Raw genomic sequence first — 25,145 nt, 5'->3', positions numbered from 1 at the left:
CACCCGAGCCTGCTGTGCACACAGCCTGGCGTTCGGTCATTCCTTCGGTCGTTTTGGACATTACGAACCCTGGCTTTTTATATATATACATTTTTAATATTGCTTTTGTTTTCACCTAAGTTAATTCACTTCCTCCAGCTTTTATCATACTTAGTTAATACCCGTCCCTTAATTTTTTTGTTGTGTGCCCACAGTATGTGTCTAATACTTAGTAGATGTGGAAGGATCCATTCTGGATTCCTCCAAGAATGTCTATACTCTGATCTCACCTGATAAATATATAGTCTTTTGTCTCCAAATAAAAATTAAAGTATTTCACTGCACAAAACTACAGATGTTGATAATGAAATAACCAGAAATAGCAACCTAGATCAATTGATTTCAAAATTAGTACCCATCCTAATAGCTTATACTGCCTCCTTACCATCAATGAGTTGGGAAATAAGAATAAATAATTCTGTTGAGGTCCTATGTGCATCTAGTCTTTCTATGGTTACACAGGACTAATTCTAGATCCTTCAGCAGTTAAAATAAAACAATGGTGTTCCTTCAATAAATATTTTTTTCTGATGGAGCAGTTTTATTTTTTAAAAAAAGAGCTATATCAAAATGGTACTGATATGATACTTCTATCAATAGCAGAAATTCTTTATTGTAACCTCAATGGTATTAGCAAAGACTTTAAATGGGACACCCATATCCATGTCTGATATAATTCTTGATGCAAAGCAGCAGGAATGCCAAATTTTCTACATGGGAATGGCTGTGGCTCTAAGCAAGTGTGTAGATTTTCTCTTCAATGGCGGTAGATCCAGTTTCTTTTTTGATTGCTTAGAAACTATTATCAATAGAGGAGACAGGCAGAGAAACAACTTTTCATCAAAATCAGAATGTTTAATAAAATGTTCCGCACATCAATTTAAAGGTCTTTTTTTTTCTCTTTATCTCACTTGTACCACCCAAGAAATCCTAGGAAGTGGAAATCTCACATATTTATTTCTCTGTTCTCTTTGCTTTATTCCTTCCTCTCCACAAATACTGTTGCCACTATACTACTACAGCCACTACTACAGTCACTACTATTACTACTTCTACTTCTACTACTGCAACTGCTACAATTACTATTACTACCACAACCAGTATGACTACCACCACCACTACTGCTTCTTCTACTACAACTGCAACAACTACTACTACTGCAATTATTCTTACTACTGTACTACTACTAAAACTACTATAAGAACTACTACTGTAGCAATTACTACTACAACTTACACTACAACTTCTCTTCTTCCTTGTCTTCATCCTCCTCTTCCTCCTCCTCCATATTTCTACAAGCATTTCAACTCTTTCAGTTTTGTTCCCAACTTTTTCAGTATTGACTCCATCTTAGACTGTCCTTAGAAATGACTTCTGTGTTTATTAGTTCCCCCCTCCCAAATTAAATTATTCTTCATAATACTATGAAAAATATTGGCCCTTGTGGGGAATACTTCTCTACCTTTTAAGTGGTATTCTTGTGAAAAAAACAAATAAACAAACAAAAACCAAACATAAGAATGAAGATAACATGAAAAGGAAACTATAGCCATAATCTTGACCTCCACTTAAGATCTATTTTCATTCTTTTATAAAAAGCTTTAAGAATCTTTATTTTAACCAGAAAAGGCCTTTCTTATATGTTAGATGGAATTTTAATTTTTCATTTATGTGCCTCATTTAAATTCTATGTAATGATAAAGAAATTAGATTTTTATTATAGTTCACTAACTGGACTGTAATTTGTCCAGTAATCAAGCTAAATAGTTTCTGTTTTACGATTTAACATAGAACTGATCAACACATCTTCTGGTCAGATAGTATGTCTAAGATTATAAGCCCCAGCAAAAATAAGGAATAGGAAGTTGTGATAAAATTCAACATTTTAGACCTGGAAGGAAATTTAGAGAGAATGTAGTCAATTCCATCTTTTCTTTTTTAAATGTATTTTTATTGGTTTCAGAGAGGAAGGGAGAGGAAGAGAGAAAGAGAAACATCAATGATGAGAGAGAATCATTGATCGGCTGCCTCCTGCACACCCCTTACTGGGGATGGAACCCGCAACCCAGGCATGTGCCCTTGACCAGAATCAAACCTGGGACCCTTCAGTCTGCAGGCTGACATTCTACCCACTGAGCCAAACCAGCTAGGGCATCAATTCCATCTTGATCCAGCTACTTTAATACATACAACCAGATGGTAAGTTACTCAATTCTTAGGGAGTCAGGTTGACCTCAAATTACACAGAGTTAGGGAAAAAGTAGAATTTCTATTTTCTAATATTGCGTAACCTTAGATAGAAATATATTTTTGTGCACTTGGAAGCTCTGTGCTTCTAAGTCCTCATTTGAAAACGTCATTCTCTTTCTTAATTTTTCACAGCTTATCCCCAAAACAGATACTCTGTGTTATCTAAGTGAAAATTATTTAAAAAGCTAATTAAAATGAAGTACAGAGAGGAACAAAAGACACAAAATTACAGAGGTCTTGAAAAGAGCATTGCCATTAGTAAAAATGTGTAATTAGTAAAATTGCTATTAAAACACATGACACATTGATATCTTGAGCCAACAGGAAAAGGGCCATGGAAATTTTGAGTGCATGAAGACTGAAGAGTTATTTTTAGATTTTTTAAAATACATTCACCCAAAGAACGTACGTTGTTAATTTTATGAACAAATGGAAAGAACGTATTTCTCACTGGACTCTTTCTTTTTCCGTAGATAAGATTGCTATTCCAGACTTTGGCACTGGGGCCATGGAGAACTGGGGACTCATCACGTACCGGGAAACCAACCTGCTGTATGACCCCCTGGAATCAGCCTCGTCCAACAAGCAGAGGGTTGCCACTGTGGTTGCCCATGAACTTGTGCATCAGGTATAGAATCTTAGCCTCAAATTAGCTCATTTTGGAATTGAAATAATTTAGCCAATTAAAAGTAGCCAACTCAAAAAATCCTGCTTGAAAGTCTTTCTTAGTGCCGATAAATGTTGTACTATAAACTTTTTTCTTTTATTTATTTATTTTATTTTTAATTTAATTCTTTATTGTTGAGACTTTTAAGACACATTATCTTGCCTTTAGTAAATGCACTTCCTATAACTTTAAATATTCCCAGTAATGCCTAACTAAAGGCAAGAAACGAAGGAAAATTTAGATCATTTTAAAGCCAGGAGATAAAGGCTAAGAACGCCTGCCACTTCTGTGTCAAATGATAAAATTTACATGAACAAATGAATGTACTGAAGTTTTCTACCAAAGGCACAAGAATCTAACTATGACTCCATTGCTTATCATTTCAGTGGTTTGGAAATACTGTGACCATGGATTGGTGGGAAGACTTGTGGCTGAATGAAGGCTTCGCTTCCTTCTTTGAGTTCCTGGGAGTAAACCATGCAGAGGGAGACTGGCAGATGGTGAGTCCTAAGCATACAAGCTCCAAGTCTCCGTTTTTCTCATGCAAAGCAGATTGAAGCATTTGGACTATGACCCGGAGTCTGGGGCCAAGGGAAGTGGTGAATCGGGAATTCCACTGTGAGAATGGGGTGGAGCCAGCTGGCTCTACTGCACTGGACCTCACTTAGAGCCTAGGCCCAGGCCCTAGAGGGCAACTGGCCACCAGGATCTGGGGATGTCCTCAGTAGAGTCACTCAAGAACATGTGTCAGGGCAGGAAAAAAATAGCTTCGACAGTGCCAACTCTGTGCAAGAAAGTGTCTGTAGTGCTAACCCTCTGAAAAATGTCTAAGCCTAAGTTTGTGAATGACTTACCTTACACAGGTTGCTGAAATAGTGCGGTAAAGAGATGAGAGCATAAACTTACTAGTTCAACTCAAGTTCAAATCCTAGATGCTTCGTTTCTTAGGGGCTTCACAGGGAATGTGACATTGAGCAAGTTACATATCCTCTCTGAGTCAGTTCCATCCTCTATGAAAAAACATTGTTCTCTGTCTTATAAGTTCCCAAAATGCACATGGAATTACTATTATCACACTGTGTGTCCTTGAGGGGCCTGGAACAGAGGCTTCTATGAACTCTACAGACATGTCTTTCCAAAAAGCTAGGTCTGTTTGTATTTATATTTAGATAGCGAGAGTATTCTTATCTGTTTATATATATGAAAGTGTGTGTAGATGTGTGAAATTAGAGAATCACAGTTGTGTACTGTATAGACTACTGCCCTCTAGTGGACAGAATAAAAAGACAATGTTAAATGCTTGAAGCCCTACAGTTTCCACAATCTACTTTAAAAAATGAAAAAGTCAATTTGTAACAATTGTTTCTTTACAAATTTAATATACATCAAATTTTTTACCCATGAAACTATTGACATTTTGGATCAAATAATTCTTGATTGTGGGCTGTTCTGTGTCTTGTAGAATATTTAGCAACGTCTTGGGCTTATGTCTACTATATCTACTAGATGCCAGTTATCCTTCCATTCCAGTTGTAAAACCAAAAATGTCTTCCCATATTTCTACATGTCCCCTGGGGACAAAAATATAATCTCCTAGTTGAGAACTACCCATCTATGCTGAAAATTGCTGATTCATAATTTATTGAAATTAAACTATATAAATGAAAAAATGTCTTTTCTATAAAATAAACTGATGTCCTTCTTACAGCAAGATATAAATTATAACATTTTAATATTGTTATATATAATCCATTATATTTTCACATTCCAATTTCAGTGTTTTAAAAACACCAATTAAATTCCAGAAGAATTTAGTATGCAATTCTTAAGTAAAATCTAATCACACAATTGAACTCAGTTATTCTTCATTCATTCATTCATTTCTCATTCAGTAAACACTATAAAGCACCTAAAACTGAATAGTAATATCTGCCATTAAGAAGTTCCCAAATTGGTGTCTTGTGGGTGGAAAAAAGGGCAGATAAATAAAGATGCATCATAAGAGAGCTTGCTAAGTACCACAGTCATGGAGCCTCATTTCGCAGGTGAAAATGTGATGCTCAGGGTATATAACATTCCACTGTCACACAGACAATTGGTAGCACAACTAAGACTAGAGTAAAATTTCCTGACACTGAGAACAGGATTCTGTCTACTTACCTAAAGACTGTACAGGAGCAGAAAAAATTGAAGTCCAAGTCAAAATTATCTTGATTGGCAGTCATCACTCTAATATTCTATAACTTTAGGTATAAATATATTTCTGTGTATTTGGAAGCTCTGTACGTCTAAATCCTCATTTGAAAACTTTATTCTCTTCATGCCTCACAGTTTACCTTGATTGACAATAGTACCTTGCCTATTATAAAAGGAAATCATAAAATCTGAAAATATAAACTAATAGTTTTAATTCAGGAAGACCAATAAAGCTTTTGATTTTTTTTATTAGTAGTGATTTAACAAGTTAGGTTTTAGAACCTAATTGATTAAGAATCAAAATAATAATAGCTGCGTTAGGTTTTCCCTTTATGCCAGGTGCTCTGCCAATTGCTTACCATGCATTAGCTCATTGAATCAGCTGCGCAATTCTAAAAAGTAGATGCCATCATTACCCTATTTAGCAGGTAAGGGAACTTGTTTGAACTTACACATCGAGGAATTAGAAAGATTAGCTTTGAACCAAGAAAGACTATGGGGCTAGAGCGCTTAACAACTTTATTTTGGTGAGAAAACAGGACTGGAATGAGAAGATGATTATTAATTGAACTAAAGCAAAAGTAAATGTTTTCTTCAATTAATTATATATCACCCAAGTTCCAATGATTAGTTGACAAAAAAATTTTTTTTAAAGAACTCAAACATCAATTTTTGATAAATCAACATGCTTCCTCAATTCTCAGAACAAATCTGGGAGGAGATGATATCATCATTCCCACTGCACAGATATGGAAAACAGGGGTTCAAAAGTCTGGCACACGTCTGAAATCACACAGAGGTAACAGAGGCAGCATCCACAGACGCTTGTGTCTTCTTGGCCTGTAATATGGAGGCAAAGTCAAAGGAGTTATAAATAGGAGAAGGTAATGGAATCAGTATAGATGATTAGTGTAAGATGGGATTGATTTGAACACTGAATGCTTGTTTTAAATAATTGTAATAATTTATATTTATTTCCCTCAATTTGTGTTATATACATGTTATGTTGAAATCTGAACCAGTGTAAAGGAAGTACTATATTTCTCTGGTTCATTCTGTCATTTTAGCGGGACCAGATGTTACTTGAAGATGTACTACCTGTACAAGAGGATGATTCTTTGATGTCTTCACACCCCATTGTTGTCACCGTGTCAAATCCTGCTGAAATAACATCTGCTTTTGATGGAATATCCTACAGCAAGGTGGGGAAACTATGGCATTGTTTTTAGTATCTTCCTGCTTGGTGCCTTTTCTTTTAGTAAATCCACAAAATGGTGGTCATGTGGTTAAACTATGTTAATAGGCTTTAGAAACAGTGCAGAACTTATTCTGAGTGAATATTCAAAAGCTTGTCCTCTTCAGTGAAACTGATCAATGTGATCAATGTCTCAGGATTTTGAATCAGATTTTTAAAAAATTCTCTTTTGTACTTTTGTGTATAACAAGACTCACTCTGATAATTGAACATTTAAACTTTAGGCAACAAATTTTAAATTGCTTTATTTGATTTTTATTTTGTTTTTTTGTTTTTGTATTTTTAGAGAGAGAGTGGGAGGGAGTGTGGGGGGGAATATAGAAGAGTGGAAGGGAGGGGGGAGAGAGAGAGAGGAAACATGGATCATCAATGTGAGAGAGACACATTGATGGTTGCCTCCCTAACACGCCTCGACTGGGGCTGGGATCGAACCTGCAACCCGGATATGTCCTTGCCCAGGAATTGAACCTGAGATCCTTCTGTGTGAGGGCGGATGCTCTAACCACTGGGAAACATCAGTCAGGGTTGTTGTTTTGTTTTTTTTAAAGGCAGTAAATCTTTTTTTGCTCATGTGGTCAATAAGAAATGCCATACATGTGGACACCTTTTCTAGCAGACTCTTTTGGTGCTTCTAATAAGTATTTAAATCCAACTCAGTTTGGAGGAATTACCTTTATTCATTTTTAGGTAAGATTTAATGATGAATTTGTTAACATGTTGCAAAAAGGCAGTTTTATCCATTATAATTTTATGAAAAGTGGCTGAAAAATCTATAGTGACCTAAAGTTTTGTTACTCATTTTCTTCCTCAATATGTCCTACAGCTTCTCCTCTAAACATATTCATACCTGAATGCAGATAATTTATCAAATATCTACTTCCCTCTGTTAAATATAATTCTTTTTCAAGTATTTTAATATAAATTATAAGTAGCCAAAATTGTATCCTGAAACTGCTTTCCTTATTCGTGAAAGAACACAGTATTACAAGATGTTCTCTTCTTCTCTTTCATTAAAAAGTCCCCCTCTGCTGGTTCATTTTGTGAACTGCAATAGTTACTTGAGCCTCAAGCCACTGAAATGCTGGCTATTTTATCTATTTCGATTTCTCTTTATCCATAGGCTATTTCAGAAGCACCGAAACAGGGGTGTGCAGAGTGGTATTTTCACCCTAAAGTAACAAAGCTATAATTAGTAATTTAGCAGAATCATCTTCAAGAAATCTCACAAATATGATCATGAAATTATAGTCACAATAATAATTACTGATATTTGTCCCTTACATATCTTTTATCAGTTTAATTTCTCATTCTTTTCCATTATAGGGAGCTTCCATTCTGAGAATGATTGAAGACTGGATAACACCAGCGAACTTTCAAAAAGGATGTCAGGTATGATTTATTATTTTTAATGATATTAAAAGCAAACTATACTATGTGGCTGATGAATGTTAAGAAATGTAATTAATTAAGGGAAATTCCCTTTTTACTGTAACTTTCTTTACTCAGGGATAGGCAACATAGCAAAACATTAAGAACTGATTCATATCCACTTAAGTGCCTACTGTACATTGTATCAATAATTATCCTGTGGCAAGTTTCATAGAGTATTTTAAACAAATTACTTAGTCTGTTTTGTGTGTGTGTGTGTGTGTGTGTGTGTGTGTGTGTGTGTGTGTGTATCCTTTACATGTGAATGAGTCTGCTGGGCACACTGAGTAGCTTAAACAACAGACACTTATTTTCTCACAATTCTGGAGGCTCAGGAGTGGGAGATGAAGAAGGACACTTCCCATCTAAACCTAACTACCTCCCCAAGGCTTCATCTCCAAATGTTGGCATTGGGGATTAGGGCTTCAATGTGTGAATGTCTGGGGAAGATGATTTAGTCTGTAGCAACATGATATAAAAATATAAACTTATCTATTAAAGTCTTCTCTTACAGATTTTAGAAAGACTCTTTCCTTATGACTGGATTTGAAAATGGTTAATGTAAACATTCCTATTATGGTGGAGTCAGTGAATAAAAAAGGCCTGCTCCTTTTTGGAAATGGAAATGACAATAAACTTTCTAGAGCATTTCACGTATCCCACTCCAGCTTATTCCTCCCATTAGATGTTTCCATTTTATTTTGTTCTCCCGGCAGACTCTAAGCCAGTTCTCTCGGGGTCTTAGATAATCAAAGTAGCGGCACTGTGTCCCTCATCCTGTCTCAGGTTGGCCCCACTGCAGCCTGGAGATGGACCATCTTCCTGGTGTTGGCCTTCCATCTCCATCCTCCCTGCTCTGACATCCCAGGCAGTTAGGCAGAGCAGCGCTGATTGGCACCCAGCCCATAAAGCAGGACACAGGTCAGAGCAGCGGCCCCGCTAACCTTCCTGCAGAGCACCGTGCAGTGACTTCCCAGGGCAGTGCCTGTCCACCCTGCCTGTAACCCTCACTACCACCATGTCTGCTTGTGTGGCATGAGTGTTTTCTCAACTGCCCCGAAAGGAGATGGTCCCTTTCAACCCAATATTAAAGTTCCCAGGTGACTATGAAAGCAAGAAGTAAGAGCAGCATTTAGGATGTATTCAGTCAGTACCCAAGTACCTCTTTCTCTGTTTGCCCATAATAAAGTGTTCTGTATGGACATTAGGTGGTAAGGGGAAGCTACCTGCTTGTTCTTATATGTGCATTAGAACATTGTGTAAGTTTCCCACCAGCTTCAAACTCAGAGTTCATATCTTCTCTCGCTGTAAGCACCTTTAGTGAGGAACTCTGCCATTGTATCTTTGCATAGACTCCAGTGCCTAGAACACATCATACGGTAGGAGATCCCAAAAATGTTTCTTAAATGAATGAGTCTGTTTCAACTTTGTTTGTTCATGTATTTTGTTCTTTAGAATTGACATAGAAGTGAGATCATATGGTATTTGTCTTTCTCTGACTGACTTATTTTACTTAGCATAATGCCCTCTAGGTCCATTCATACTGTCACAAATGGTAACAGTTTATTTTTTATGGCCGAGTAATATTCCATTGTATATATGTACCACAGCTTTTTTGTTCATTCACCTATCGATGGACATTTGGGTTGCTTCTATATTTTGGCTATTGTAAATAATTCTGCAATGAACATAGAAGTGCATATATCCTTTCTAATTAGTTTTGGGTTTCTTCAGATATATACCCAGAAGTGGAATTGCTGAGTTATAAGGTAGTTCCATTTTTAATTTTTTGAGGAACCTCCATACTGTTTTCCATAGTGGCTGCACCAGTCTACATTCCCACCAACAGTGCACGAGGGTTCCCTTTTCTCCACATCCTCACCAATAATTGTTGTTGTTTTTTATTTATTGATGATAGCCATCCTGGCAGGTGTGGGGTGATATCTCATTGTGGTTTTAATTTGCATTTTTCTGATGATTAGTGAAGTAGAGCATCTTTTCATATGTCTACAGGCCATCTGTATGTCTAAAATGAGTACCTTTAATATACTGTTTACATAAATGTTCAGTAGAAGCAAGAAATAGAATTTAGAAAAATAAAATAGCCCTGACTGGGTAGCTTAGTTAGAATATTGTCCTAGTAGGCCATGGTGAAGGTTCAACCTCTGGTCAGGACCCTTACAAGAAGCAATCAATGAACTCATAAATAAGAGGAACAACAAACCGATGTTTCTCTCAAATCAATAAAAAAAAAATAACTATAGTGGCAAAACCCCCACAAATGGGTCCAGGATTCAGAATTCTCTTCAAGATAATCTCAGGCAAATTTGTTCACCTCTTTAAGCACCAGTTTCCTTCACCGCCACCCCTCCCCCCCAAATGTGGGAGTTGTATTAAATAATACTCAAGGTCCCTTTCAGTTCCAAGATTGTTTGTTTCTAAGCTTAAGACATTGTGAAAATACTGATAAACTCCTCCAAATTAATTTTAAGAAGCTACTATTCACTAGAAGTTGACATTAACAGGTATCTATAGTTATAATTATTAATATTCCAAGTATCCAATTATTTTACCAAAATAAATGATTTTTGCAAACTCTGGGATGAATACCTGAAATTGACAATGGAGTATGTGCCTGTCATTTCTTCTCCTTGCCTTTGCCTGCCCTCCGGTGGCGGTGCTGACCGGTGAACTAGCCAGAAGAGCAAGCGTGAAGGCCCCATTCCAAACTGGCCTCAGCCCTTTCAGGCTTCGGGGAGCAGCTCTGCCTGCTAACACTGTTCTATCTCTCTATTCCTGAAAAGAAGAGGAATGTAGGAGATAATGTGACCTAGGTACAGCACCTCTTGAAAATTGTAACAACTTAGAATGAAAAATATATGTGCAAAGTCAACCACTAGTTATTTTCTTTGAAGGCTCAGAGAATATTTAAGAAGTTTCTGTTTTGTTTTGTTTTAATCCTCACCTGAGGATATTTTTTTCATTGACTTTTAGAGAGAGTGGAAGGGAGAGGGAGAGACACAGAAACACCGATGTGAGAGAGACACATCGATTGGTTGCCTGCCGAATGCCCCCAACCAGAGCTGGAGCCTGCAACCGAGGTACGTGCCCTTGTCTGGAATCGAACCTGAGAATCTTCAATCTGCAGGCCAACGCTCTATCCATGGAGCCAAATCGGCTAGGGCAAGAAGTTTCTGTTTTTATCAAAGGCTTCCACACTTTAAAATATATTTTTATTTATTTCAGAGAGAAGGGAGAGAAAGAGAGAGAAACATCAGTGTTAAGAGAGAATCATTGATCGGCTGCCTCCTGCACACCCCTTATTGGGATTGAGCCCACAACCCAGACATGTGCCCTGACTGGGAATGAACCATGACTTCCTGGTTCATAGGTTGATGCTTAATTACTGAGCCACGCTGGCCAGCCAGGCAAAGACCCCCACATTTTAAATGGGACAACCCTAGAGAGTGGCAAAGGAGCGATACAGCGGGAACTTTGCAAGGTGCCCTGGAGAACCACCCGTAGTGCTCAATTATGAGGTCAGGGGAAGACTGGGAATTTCTTTAGGGATAAGTCACATATCTGAAAACTCATATATGGAGAGATTTTGTAAATAGAATTGCCAAAAGGGGAAGTCTTCTAATTAAAATTTTGTATTTTAAAAATATTTGAAGACTTATTCTTTAAAGTGAATGATTTCCCCGATTTATCCACCGCCACCACCACCATCATCATCATCAATCAAAAGGTTGTATATTCATTTCAAACTATTGTCTGTGGGCATAATCTGGCCTACCACTTATTTTTGTAAAGTCTGCAGGCAAAATTATTTCTAAATTCTTAAATGGCTGAAAAAATTCTAAAGAAGATTAATTCATGACACGAAAATTATGTGCCACTCAAATATCGGTGTGCATAAATAAGCTTTCATTGGAAAGCAGCTCATTCACTTAGATGTTATTTATGGCTGCTTTTCTGCTTTGGAGGTAGAGTTGAGTAGTTGCAACAGAGATTTTATGGCCCACAACGCTTAAAATCCTCACTATATAGCTTTTTATACAAAAGTATTTTTCAGCCATTTAAAAATTTAGAAATAATTTTGTTTGCAGAGCCCTGGCTTAGAGCCAAGCTCACTTGTTTTATGTTTGATTATCACCTCAATCACCCATGTGTATGATGGGGTCATGTAGTGTCTGAGATGAGAAAACACCACTATACGTGAAGATAGGGATGCAGCAGGCAGTGGATAGGTTAACACCATTAAATAAAGATCACAGAATTATGGCTCTCTCTCTTCAGAGTGGATCAGAAGTGTTATGAACTGTTGACTGTTTGCTGAACACTTCACTCCCCTTGTCTATCTTATATTGTTTGTCCTGAAAAAAAATGAAACTATTTCTCTTGTTCACAATTGCAATCGATAAAAAAAAAGAACAAACTCATTAATAAGAAAAAATATTTCTCTCCCTAGCCGTTTTGGCTCAGTGGATAGAGCATCAGGACCAAAGGGTCCTGGGTTCGATTCCAGTCAAACCTTGGTTGCAGTCTCCTCCTCGGGCCCAGAGCCTGGTCAGGGCTCATGCAGAAGGCAACCAATCAATGTGTTTCTCTCACATGGATGTTTCTCTCTCTTTCCCTCTCTATTTCACTCTCCCTAAAAATCAATGGAAAAAATATCCACTGGTGAGGATTAAAAAAAAAAAATTTCTTATGCTTTACAAATAAGTTATTGTTTGTACAATGTTTTTTAGGTTAAAATACTTTTCATACAGTGTATCACTTGATTTTCATTCCAGGTACACTATATTATACATCCGAGTGAAATGTGTCTAAGGGTTCAGCTCATATTGTGGAAATGTAAGAAAAGCAAACATTGACTCCTAACGTATTTGTTTTCTTTCACATACAGATTTATTTGAAAAGATACAAATTTGAGAATGCAAAAACTTCAGATTTTTGGGCAGCACTTGAAGAGGTAAGGAAGAGTATGTCCCCAAGTACTTCTTTGTTTTATTAATAAATAGTTTATTAACCATTTATTTATCTCATTATTTATCCTTTTATTTCTTTTTTTAAAAAATATATATATTTTATTGATTTTTTACAGAGAAGAAGGGAGAGGGACAGAGAGTTAGAAACATCGATGAGAGAGATCGATCAGCTGCCTCCTGCACGCCCCCCACTGGGGATGTGCCCGCAACCAAGGCACATGCCCCTGACCGGAATCGAACCCAGGACCCTTCAGTCCCCAGGCCGATGTTCTATCCACTGAGCCAAACCGGTTCGGCTATCCTTTTATTTCTTATTTGTTAATTATTCTCCGTGTTTTTTAAACCTTAGGCAAGTAATCTGCCAGTGAAAGAAGTGATGGACACCTGGACCAAACAGATGGGTTATCCTGTCCTTGATGTGAGTGATATGAAGAATATCAAACAGAAACGCTTTCTATTGGACCCAAAAGCTAATTCTTCTCTGCCACATTCAGAGCTTGGGTAAGGATCTATAATGCATTTCAAGAGAAAAGCAGAAAGTTGATGGAAATATTGGTCATTTGCTTAGGTCTTGCTCGTCGGTACAAGATTGATGGGTGATAATATAAAAAGCACTAGAGGCCCGGTGCACGAATTCATGCACCAGTGGGGTCCCTCGGCCTGGCCTTCGGGATAGGGCCGAAACCAGCTCTCCAACATCCTCTGAGGGGTCCTCGATTGCGAGAGGGGACAAGCCAGGTGAGGGACCCCACCGGTGCATGATTGGGGCCGGGGAGGAATGCAGGAGGTTGGTCAGCCAGAAAGGGACCGCAGGAGCGTTCCAGGGTGTGTTCGGCCAATCTCGCTTAGACCCGATCGGCCGGACCCCAGCAGCAAGCTAACGTACCGGTCAGAGCATCTGCCACCTGGTGGTCAGTGCACGTCATAGCAACTGGCCAATCGGTTGACTGTCTACCCCTGGTGGTCAGTGTACATTATAGTGAGCGGTTGAGCATATCATTAGCATATTACACTTTGATTGGATGAATGGCGAACCAAATGACCAGACATTTAGCATATTAGGCTTTTATTATATAGGATGGTGTCTTTAGGGAAACAAAGGCATTTAAAAATAGCTCAGTGATCTCCAGGTTCAAAATGCACCTACATCCTATTCTTCCCAGAAACTATTGAACAGTGAAATAGAAGTGCTGAAAGAAATAAACTCATAAAAGTAAAGAAAATGGAGGGAAGGGGTTATATGTAGCATAGAATTCTAGAGGACAAAAAGCAGGAGAAATATTGACAAAAAAACAAACTGAGGAAGATGCAGCCAATAAAAAGAGATTTGAGGTAGAATGAAAGCATGAAGAATGGGGGGAGGGGGAGAGTAGGAGTGTCAAGTGAGGCTGAAAACAGGGCAATTGATTTGAAATTAACTCAGGACACTGGACCCTCAGACTTTCTCTTCCACTTTCCCTTTGTCTACTGCCTTCCTTTCCTCTGTACAGAGCTCTCAGAAGTCTGTCAATGACCCAAGGCAAAAATCCAGAGGGCTTTTTCCCCCTAAAGAAATGGACTTAATCAGTGGAGAAGAGCTAAGGATTTCCCTTAGGCTGAGACATCCAGTGTGAAGCATCCCTCATTATGGCATTTGCAGGATGGATGGGTGCAGCTACCTGCACCCCTCATTCATCCACAGAGCTCGCAGCCAGACTTCTTGTTCAGTAGAGAAGACTTTCAAAAATAATACTCCCTTCTCAACAGTAGAGGGATTACATACAAAACACCAAGAATAATCAATTTTGTCCCTTCTTAAATATGAATGGACAATTAAGCCTCAAAAACCACGAGAAAATAATCTAAAAGCATAAAAAGGTAAAATCCTATGTGAACAAATAAAACACCTGTCTCTATAAGAAACATAATTGAGGAAACAGAAAATGAACTTACAGAATAGATCAAAGAAACTATTATACCCATTAACTAAGAGCAGAATGTCTTTGAAAGGACAAACTGAGAAGACAAAGGGTCTCTGGAAGATTAAATTTTTGGTTGTAGAAAATTTATAGACCAACTAGAAATAAATTTGGAGAATTCTCTAAAAATATAAGACAAACACACATAGAACTGGCAAATAGGAAAGAGAAGATGTGAAAAATCTAGCACCCAACTAATAGAAGTCTCACAAAAAAGAAAACAGAGAAACTTGAGCGGCAAATTATATCAAAGAAATAATGAAGGACATCAGGGTTTTGATGAAAAGGCCCCATTGAGTGCATGCCTTTTTGTGTTGAGTACACACATGCCTAGCTACAACTTCAAAAAAATGTGAAAACAAGGATACATTAGTTAGTGTGGCGTTAGTCTTTTTCACAGCAACCCTGAATGCAAGAAGAAAATGGAGCAATCTAAAATGGTGAAGCAAAACATATTTTCAACCTTTCATTCTCTACCCAGTGAAAGTAAACCAAATGCAAAAATGCACAGTGAAGACATTTCCAGAAAGTGCTTTCCACACAGCACTTCTTTGAAAGTTACTAAGGCTACACTCCAGGGGGCTTGGAGGAGAGAGAAAAAAATATGAATCCTATATAATAAAGAGGCAATATGCAAATTGACCCTCACACCCTGGTGTCACAAGATGGCTGCCTCCACTTTGTCACAAGATGGTTACACCCCACATCATCACAAGATGGCCGTCCCCATGGCATCACAAGATGGCCACCCCCGTGGCATTACAAGATGGCCGCCCCCACATTGTCACAAGATGGTTGGCAGGGGAGGGCAGTTGGGGTGACCAGGCCTGCAGGGGAGGGCAGTTGGGGGTGATCGGGCCACAGGGGAGCAGTTAGGTATCAATCATGCCATCAGGGGAGCAGTTAGGAGCAATCAGGCAGGCAGGCAAGTGGTTAGGAGCCAGTGGTCCCAGATTGTGAGTGGGATGTCCAACTGCCCCCGAGGAGTCCCAGATTGGAGAGGGTGCAGGCTGGGCTGAGGGACACCTCTCCAGTGCATGAATTTCATGCACTGGGCCTCTAGTACATCAATAAAAAAGGAAGAGATGGGATCCAGGGCACAGTGCATCCAATCTAGGAAAGCCATGAAAGGAAATACAGGCCCACAAGAATCAGGGGGCTCAGTGTTGAGAGTCAGAGCAGGTGACGGGTAAGGCAGGTGATCTCCAGGAACAAGAGTGAATGGGAAGATGGAAAAACTTGAGGACTTGGTGAAGGCCCATCAGTTAGATCAACTACAAAGAGAAAAATACTTAGATAAATAGATAGATAGATAGATAGATAGATAGATAGATAGATAGATGATAGATAGATAGATAGATAGATAGATAGATAGATAGATAGATGATAGATAGATAGATAGATAGATGATAGATAGATAGATAGATAGATAGATAGATAGATAGATAGATAGATAGATAGATATAGATAGGTAGATAGATAGATAGATAGATAGATAGATAGATAGATAGATAGATAGATAAATGGCTATATGTAACAATTGTGATTGAAAAAAATGAAGCAGGTGAAATAATTTCATGCCACTGATAAAGCACAATAAAAAAGGAGTCCACTTGACCTTTATATTAGGGCGTTGGGGGAATTATTTAAATGATTCAGGGACCATGAAATTAGACCATAAAGAAGGGAATGTAACTCCAACACACTTCTTGGCTAACAATATGATTATAGTATAATTTCACAAATGTTATTTATTGGCTCTTAATTTTTACAATCAACCAATGGATAACAAATATAGAGATTTTGTTATGGTGGCAGAGTAGATTGTAAATATAAATAGTCAACATTGTCATCAGAAAATATTTGCTGACCTAAGAAAGGAACTGGGAAGGAGAGAAAGGTAGAAGAAGTGTGGGATGCTAATTCAGTCATGTGCTGGCGCTGGCTCCCGTCCTACCTCAGTAACATCATGCTGGTAGCTTGCAATAATTGGACATAATGCACATTAATGGAAGTCAACAAATACTATATCCTACCCACCCCCAACCCCACCCCCAAGCTAGTTAATTGCAAGCATTCCACAAGATATCCTTTCCCAGTTAGGAGAGAGTGTCAATGCTCATTTATGAAATAAAAATAGCAGAATGAGTATATTATTTACAGGAACAATTGTAACCTACAAAAGTCTAATAACAATAATAATTTTACTTTATTAAATTTTGACTGCTAAAAGGGGAATAGAAGAAAAAGTAATATAAGTAACTAAATCACCCTCTCTTGTGGGTGAGTTAAAAAAATAGAGGCATTGAGCCCTGGCTGGTGTGGCCCAGTGGGTTGGGCATCATCCTATGTACTGAAAGGCTGCTGGTTCACACTTGCATAAATACTACTTGTACAAAAGCCTTAATACTCTATCCTATTTCCATATAACTGAATGGTTGTTCTTACATATGTTTATGGAGTGTCAACCACTCTCAGCTGAAGAGAAGAAAATCAGGACCTCAGGGCCTCAGGACCTCCAGCCCCCGGTGTGACCCTTTGGCATTATCACTCCAGACCCCTGTTACCCAGCTGGGCCTCTTCCTAGACTGGATCCAGCTACATGGGAGCAACACAGTGTGGCCCTGGCCCCTTGGATATCGTTCCAATGTCACCCATGCTAATTTTCATTACTCCTTCTTTCAGCTTCTTAACATAGTTTGCATCCACCCCAACTCCAGTGGCCTCTGATCTCCACTGAAAAGACCTTTCACCCTCTTTATCTCTTTCTGAATAGTCTCATTGACCTTATTTTATAGTCACATATAAGTCACCACAGATCGATCATTCAGTAGCAATTAGGATAACATGAGGAAGGAGAATTAGAGGGTGTGAAGTTGTGTCAGAAAGTGTTTCATTTAATAACTGTAATCTCCTTTCGTTATAGTTACTGTTTTATGTCCTTGCAAATTACTTGGTCAAATTTAATACTGCTGGAGCCTTTTGATATTAAATTTTAAAAGTATTTGTCTCTTTTGAAACAGGCTTCCATTGGAAAGTTTCACAGTAATTATTGTCCCCTGTCATATGTTTCCACTGATAGGCTGAGCCTCAACTAATGGGTGGGTCAGGACGGGTGGTGGGGTAGGGAGGGCTACAGAGGACGTTCTTTCTTCTGGAAGGGATATTTAAACTGAGTAAATGGGTGTGGAGGTTTGGCTATCGGTGATGTTCAAAACAGAAACTATTACATGTGTGAAGGCTCTGGAGTTAGAAAGGAGCATTATAATATGCGACACTCATTGAGCATTTTCTAAGTAGCTGCTACTATTTTAAATACTTTATGGTTTATTATTATAACATGGGAAATGGGGCAGAAAATGATTCGATAATTTATGGAAGGTTACATAACATATAAGTGATGGGGCCTTGATCTGAATGCAGGTAGTCTGGCTCCTAGAAACTGGGCAGCTGAGAGGCCCTGGGAAAAGTGGTGGAGAGGAAGGCAGAGGCCTGGCATGCAGACCACGTTAAAGATTTTGAACAATAGTGCTCAAATTCGAGGACTTTAAGGGAAGAAGTGGCGGATCACATTTACATTTTTCAAAGTTCCCATCTGGCTGCATTGTGAGGACAGATAAGAGGGGCAAGAGTGGGACAGGGAGGTGGTGAGGGCAATTCTGTAAAGAGATGGGAGAGACGATGGAATGATTGGCTGCCCTGATGTTCCAAAGATTAGGCTGAGCTAAAATTCCTAAGTAAAGAATAAACAATGTTCAGGGGATTGAGTTGGATGAACTTGCTAAGGACAATCTCCTCTTAGAATATTGTTCGTAGCCATGTTTCTAGAGAAATGCAGATCTCTGTAGGCCCACTCTGTGCCAGGTACTCCGTGCTGTGAGTAGCAGAACCTGTTTTCTGGCTTCCAGTTCAGAGCTTTGGGAATGAAGTCACCCTAACAGCACAGCTAGGTGTTTACTAATGTTCAAACAGCCAAAAAAGTACTTTCTGTCCAAGGCCTGGAAGAAAACTGAGAATTGTTAAATTAGCGGGGGTGCTCACCTGTGGAGGCCCATGCCCGACCTCTCCTCCTGGACTCTCAGACAGCCAGTTCTGCCAGAGTAAAGGGGATTCAGAGAAACTGGGTATCTGACTGTAATCCAAGTTTTGAAAAAGAATAGTTCTCACCAAAACAAAGGAAAATCTGAGTTCCTAGACCAAATGAGATCAGTCAGGGTGTGTCTGTGTATACTTCTTTATCTTTTGTTTATTTTGGAAAGCAAAAAATTATGATGGCAAAAACTTCTCTTTTTCCCCCTACCCTTTCCTCTTAATATATGAATGCATTGAAACATAGAGGTGACTTGTTATCAGGTGATAATTCAGTGACAAAAAATCAATATAATAAAGTCTGTGATTGTGCTGTTAACTATAAACTGTTTATTTTATAGTTGTTTTATATTCTAGCAAATTATATTGGACATATTTTAAACTGCTGTTTAGCCTGACCAGTGTGGCTCAGTGGTTGACCATGGCTCAGTGGTTGAGTGTCGACCTATGAAGCAGGAGATCACGGTTCAATTCCCAGTCAGGGCACATGTCCCGGTTGCTGGCTTGATCCCCACTGTGGGGTGTGCAGGAGGCAGCCAGTCAATGATTCTGTCTCGTCACTGATGTTTCTATCTCTCCCTCTCCCTTCCTCTCTGACATCAATTCCCAAGAAGTTTTTAATTTATTGCTTGATCTCATTGGTAACCCATTCATTGTTTACTAACATGCTATTTAGCTTCCATGTATTTGAGTGTTTTTGAGTTGTTTTTTTATTGTAAGTTGATTTCTAACTTCATGCCATTGTGATCTGAGATGATGCTTTTAAAATTATGTTTACTTTGGGTATGTTTTCATTTTTTTAGTAATAAAAGTTATTTTTTTCTTTTTAAATCACTTTAGTTACACATGGAATATTCCAGTTAAATGGAGTGAAGATAGTGGCTCAAATATTACATTCTACAATAGGTCAGAAACAGGAGGTAAATATCAATTGGTTTATTTTTTCTTTGGATTCATATAGCACATTAAATTAATATAAATGTAAAAAATAACAGTGAAGATGGAACTTATGATGCAAATTTCAGCTAAAAGAGCTCTCTTAAATAATTTATTGATGAGTTCAAATTCTTATCTACAACGAGAACTTTCCTATCTTGAAATATTCTTTTTAATGATTTATCATGACTGACACAATAATAAATACCCATATCCAAAGGAGAAGGGTCATATACCCAACAATTGGAAGACCAATCTATAAATTTTCTTCCTTTCTTTCCTCCATTCCTCCCTCCCACCTTTCCTTCCTTCTTTCCTCCTTTCCTTTTTTCTTTATATCAGATTAGTAAGCCATTGACTTTCTTAAAATGTTATATGACAAGCCTGATTTTTAAAATGCTGTCATTAAATTAGACATATAATTTCCTCCAATCAACATATTAGAATCTTTAATTACTTAAAATTTTCTTTTATGAGCTATGAATTGTCATCAATAGCTCAAGTCACTCTCCATCCGTCCATCCATCCATCCATCTATCTGTCCATCTCCCTAAATGAATGACTTGGCATTTGCCTGTGTTAAATTCAATTGTGACTGTTCTTCTCGCTTAAATTGATTTGAAATATATTTCTGTATTCTGTCTCCATTGATTTGTCTTTTTCTTTCTTGAAAGATTTTAGTTATATAAAAACAAGGAAACTTTATCACTTGTTGTCTCCTCCGAATCATTGAAAAAATAATGATAAGGCATGTTTTAGCACCCATCCCAGAAGAATCCTGCTTTTTATACTTTTTCCACTGTACTTATTTTGTGTTTCAAAACCATTTCTTATCTAGCACAAACCTGAAGGAGACATAGAACAGGATATATAGACTCTTCTTCACCCCATCTCACTGGGACTTGGTATCAGAATAGCAAGTGGCTTCTTAAGCATAAAAGTAGACCACCTATTCTTTATTTGCATATGCCTATTTGCTTTTGCAAAATATTCTAAAAAATTAATTAGGTATTATTTCCCCTGGTAAGTAAAATTTTACCATATTTCCAGTAGATTATTTATAAAAACAGCTTTATTGACATATGATTCACATGCTCCACAATTCACCCATTTAAAGGGTGCAGTCCAATGGTTTTTATTACATTCTTAGATACATGTAACCATAACCAGTCAATTTTAGAGCACTTTAATCATCTTAAAAAGAAATTCCGTACTCTTTAGTTGTTAACCCTTCTATCCTCCCGTACCCCTAACCTTAAGCAACCACTAACCTATTTTGTGTCTTCATATATTTGCCTATTTTAGAGATTTCATATAAAAGGAATGACATATGTAGTATTTTGTGATCAGATCTCTCACTTAGCATAATGTTTTCAAGGTTCATCCATCTCATAGCATGTGTTAGTATTTCATTCCTTTTTATTGCAAAATTATATTCATGTGATATCACTATACCTTTTATATATCTACCCATCAGTTGATGGGCATTTGGATTGTTGCTACCTTGGGCTATTATGAACAACGCTGCTATAAACATTTGTGTGAATACAATAGGTTATTTTCAACTTTGGCGTTTTTTTCTTTCATTGTAAGTTCTTTTGTGATTTTTTTTTTTTGCTTTAAATATAATCTCGACCAGCTTTGCAATTGTTGAACTAAGATCCCTTTTGGTAGCTTTTACAACAAAACTTTCTTTTGGTCATTTATGCTAACAATTACTTTAGTTATTGTGGTCAGCAGTTCTCTTGAATTCCTCCAGAATTTCCAGATCAATGCCGCTTTGTCTTGGTATTTAATGATTATGTTGTGTTTGAGTACCAATGCTCATTTTTTCTAAATTGTCTTCTGACCATTTTCTTTCTCATAAGCACATTTGCCAAAGGAAAATGAAAAATCAAAAAAAAAAAACCTTTAAAAATGTGTAATAGCATTGATTAAAGGCAGAGTGAGGCTAGGGTTCCACTGGGAAGTTTTCAATGGATTTGGTTTAACTATTGCTACATATTGTCCTCACCAATCACCATTGGTTAATTGAGGGTTACAGAAATGTCTTGGAAGCTGCTTGAGAACCTGTTTACATATTTAATAGCATGGATAATTCATCTACACTGACACAATTTACCCATCACGTTTACAGAGTGAATTTTCACACAGGTGAATTTTTCAGATAACTAAAGCTTACTCAAGTGATTCATAAAATTTCAAGAGAAAACAACAATAAACACTTTTGTATGTATTATATGCATATTAGAAAGGATATTTGAGTGATGAATTTTATCTTTAATTAATTAATTAGTTAGTTATTTCAAGCAAGTATTTACTGAGGACAACTTAGTGCCAGACACAGGTGTAGACATGGAGACAGTACTGAAGGGGGAAAAGCACAATCCTCATCCTGTGGCACTTACTGTCTAGGGAGGGAGTGGACAGGTCAGCAGGCAAATAGAATATTGTGTCACAAGTGCCTCCTGTGGTCATAGCCAGGGGCGCTCACTGGACAAGCACTGGGCCAGATTTGGGGGTTCTGGAAAGGTTACTAAAGAAAAAGACATCCAGTGTGGCTCAGTGGTTGAGTGTCAACATATGAACCAGGAAGTCACAGTTCAATTCCCTGGTAAGGCATAGGGAATTCCCTGCCCGGGTTGTGGGCTGGATCCCAGTGTGGGGCGTGCAGGAGGCAGCCAATCAATGATTCTCTCTCATCATTGATGTTTCTATCTCTCTTTCTCCCCCTCCTTTCCTCTCTCTGAAATCAGTAAAAACGTATTTTTTTTAAAAAAAAGACATCTAGGCTTAGAGTTAGGGGAGCTAACTGTAGATTTTAACTGGGTGATAGGTTTGATCAAGGGTGGACAGGAATTGTACCCTGGACAGAAAATGCTAGTATGAAGGTGAGAGAGCAGAGAGGGCTCTTATAGCAATTCTATCCTTCTGTCATTACAATTAGCACTTTTTTGTGTTGTTGTTTTGTTTGTATTTTTTGTTTTGTTTTGTTTTGCTATAGCTATTGACTTATCTGTCTCTCCCCTTCCCATAGAATATTCTTATAGGAAATGGAGATTTGTGTGTGTGTGTGTGTGTGTGTGTGTGTGTGCGCGCGTGCGTGTGTTCTATATCTTCTGCAGGTACATAGTAGTGGTTTATTGAGTGAATCAATGAAGTGTGTGTGTGTGTGTGTGTGTGTGTTCTATATCTCCTGCAGGTACATAGTAGTGGTTTATTGAGTGAATCAGTGACTCAATCAATGAATTAATAAGCTCTAATGTCCACAGAGCTTTGATGACAAAACCTATTTTTATCTGAACTTCAAAATCATAACTGGTCACTTAGCCAGAAGCGAACTAGACATCTCTTCCTACTTCAAAGTGCCGGCTCCATTCTTAGGCTATGCACTAAGTTCCTGTTTCCTGTTTAGGGACTTTTTCGGCTCTCAGCTCAGAGCAGAGAGGAGATCAAGTCCTGAGTGTACTGAATGGGTAATCAGCTCAGGTTACCAGCCCTATCTCCCTCCTCTAGGTTTCTATAATGAGTCATCAGTCAGAAATTTCCCAGGCTAGAGTGGGACTTCCCCCAAATCCTTTTATTTACATTTGTGTTTTACATAGTATTTTCAACATTAAAAATAAACATGCAATATATAACAAAAGAAGGGAGCCTCTATCACAGAAGCTTTTCTGGTTACTCTAACCTGCCCCGAAAAATGTCTCTTCTTGCCTTCTATAGTGTATTTGATGCTGTCAGTTTTATTAATCCTTATTCTTAGTCTTATTACTTTATATTTTAAACAACGTAATTATTGTTTAAGTTGTATATGTTGGCTTTTTCTTTTTAAGTAAATTACAAGCTTCTTGAAGATACAAACTACACGTCATGCTTCTTGTCCCTTGATCACCCTATTACCAGCAAGGGGCTATGCAAGCTATGCAAGCGCTAACACTTACTAAGAGTTGAGTAAGTCACTGCATCATGAAGGCTGTCTGCCCCCATACTGCTGTGCTTTTAGTCATTACCTGTGTAGGCTTTATGCTTCTATCTTTAGTAGCTCCTATTTTGACTTTTGTAAGTGCATCTACATTTAGTGGTCTGTCACCTTTTTGTTTCTAATCTGCTGCTTTCTAACTTCTAGAAGAATTGAAGCCTATCACATGAATCAGATCATCAATCTTGTTAAAACATAATACTTTAAAATAGGCATTCCCAAACACATAGGGTCTAGGAGAGGATCTAGGCCAGTGATGGTGAACCTATGACACGCGAACTCATTTTTTTGGTTGATTTTTCTTTGTTAAATGGCATTTAAATATATAAAATAAATATAAAAAATATGTCTTTGTTTTACTATGGTTGCAAATATCAAAAAATTTCTATATGTGACACGGCACCAGAGTTAAGTTAGGGTTTTTCAAAAGGCTGACACGCCGAGCTCAAAAGGTTCGCCATCACTGATCTAGGGCATAATCCTTCATCATGACCTTGTGATGACTGTCCATAACTCTTTCAAGTTCGAGAATCCATTCTGGATGGTTTAAGTCACCATATTATGACTGTCATATAAATAGGATATTACTAAAATTTGATAGTAGTTATATTTAAATATTTCATCTCAAAATAATGATGTGAATATATTTTTAAATTTAATAGCAAAGAGCGAACAAGAGACTTTCTTTTCTTTTCTTTTTTTTTAATCCTCACCAGAGGATATTTTTCCATTGTTTTTTTGAGAGAGTGGAAGAGAGAGGGAAAGACAGAGAGAAATATCGATGTGAGAGGAACACATCGATTGGTTGCCTCCTGCACGAGCCCTGACCAGGGCCCGGACCTGGGAGGATCCTGCAACCAAGGTACCTGCCCTTGACCGCAATTGAACCCGGGACCCTTCCACTGAGCCAAACCAGCTAGGGCAGGAGACTTTCTTTATTCTTTCAAGTTGAGCCTCATGGAATGTTTGAATCTTGATTGGAGCATTAATGCTTCATTGTTGCAGGTTCAGAAGCTCAGTTTCATGAGTTCAGCCCTGGTCAACAAAGTCTTGGAAGATTTATTCACATTAAGTCAAGTATATGAGAATGCTATTTGTTAATTTATAGAACTAAAGATATACTTGCCTAAGTGAACCAGAATACTCCTGTCAGGCAATTAGGTTCTCTCTTCCAGGAAGAAAGTTCACTTAATTAGGGTCAAGAGAGAACTAAGGTAGATAAATTATTTTATTTAATTATTATTTCAATAATTCTTTATTGTTGAAAGTATTTCATATGTCTTCTTTTTTCCTCCCATTGACCCCCTTCAGACTGCCCCTGCCCTCCCACCCCCAAACCCCCCCACCCCCTTGTCCG

General features: G+C 37.9%; 1 protein-coding gene across 1 annotated transcript in view; it reads left to right on the top strand.

Moving 5' to 3' along the window:
- Positions 1–25,145, top strand: part of ENPEP (glutamyl aminopeptidase (aminopeptidase A)) — an 89,613-nt gene that overhangs the window by 33,509 nt on the left and 30,959 nt on the right. The window contains exons 5-11 of the mRNA XM_014544714.1: positions 2,763–2,917; positions 3,343–3,456; positions 6,220–6,354; positions 7,731–7,796; positions 12,745–12,810; positions 13,176–13,327; positions 19,714–19,793. Of these exons, the coding sequence (XP_014400200.1) occupies positions 2,763–2,917; positions 3,343–3,456; positions 6,220–6,354; positions 7,731–7,796; positions 12,745–12,810; positions 13,176–13,327; positions 19,714–19,793 (768 nt within the window). The remainder of the gene's footprint in view (positions 1–2,762; positions 2,918–3,342; positions 3,457–6,219; positions 6,355–7,730; positions 7,797–12,744; positions 12,811–13,175; positions 13,328–19,713; positions 19,794–25,145) is intronic.

Source organism: Myotis brandtii, unplaced genomic scaffold (assembly GCF_000412655.1).
Source record: "Myotis brandtii unplaced genomic scaffold, ASM41265v1 scaffold38, whole genome shotgun sequence".
NCBI lineage: Eukaryota > Metazoa > Chordata > Mammalia > Chiroptera > Vespertilionidae > Myotis > Myotis brandtii.
Note: the sequence above shows the minus strand (reverse complement) of the source record. Positions and strands in the feature narration are given on the sequence as shown.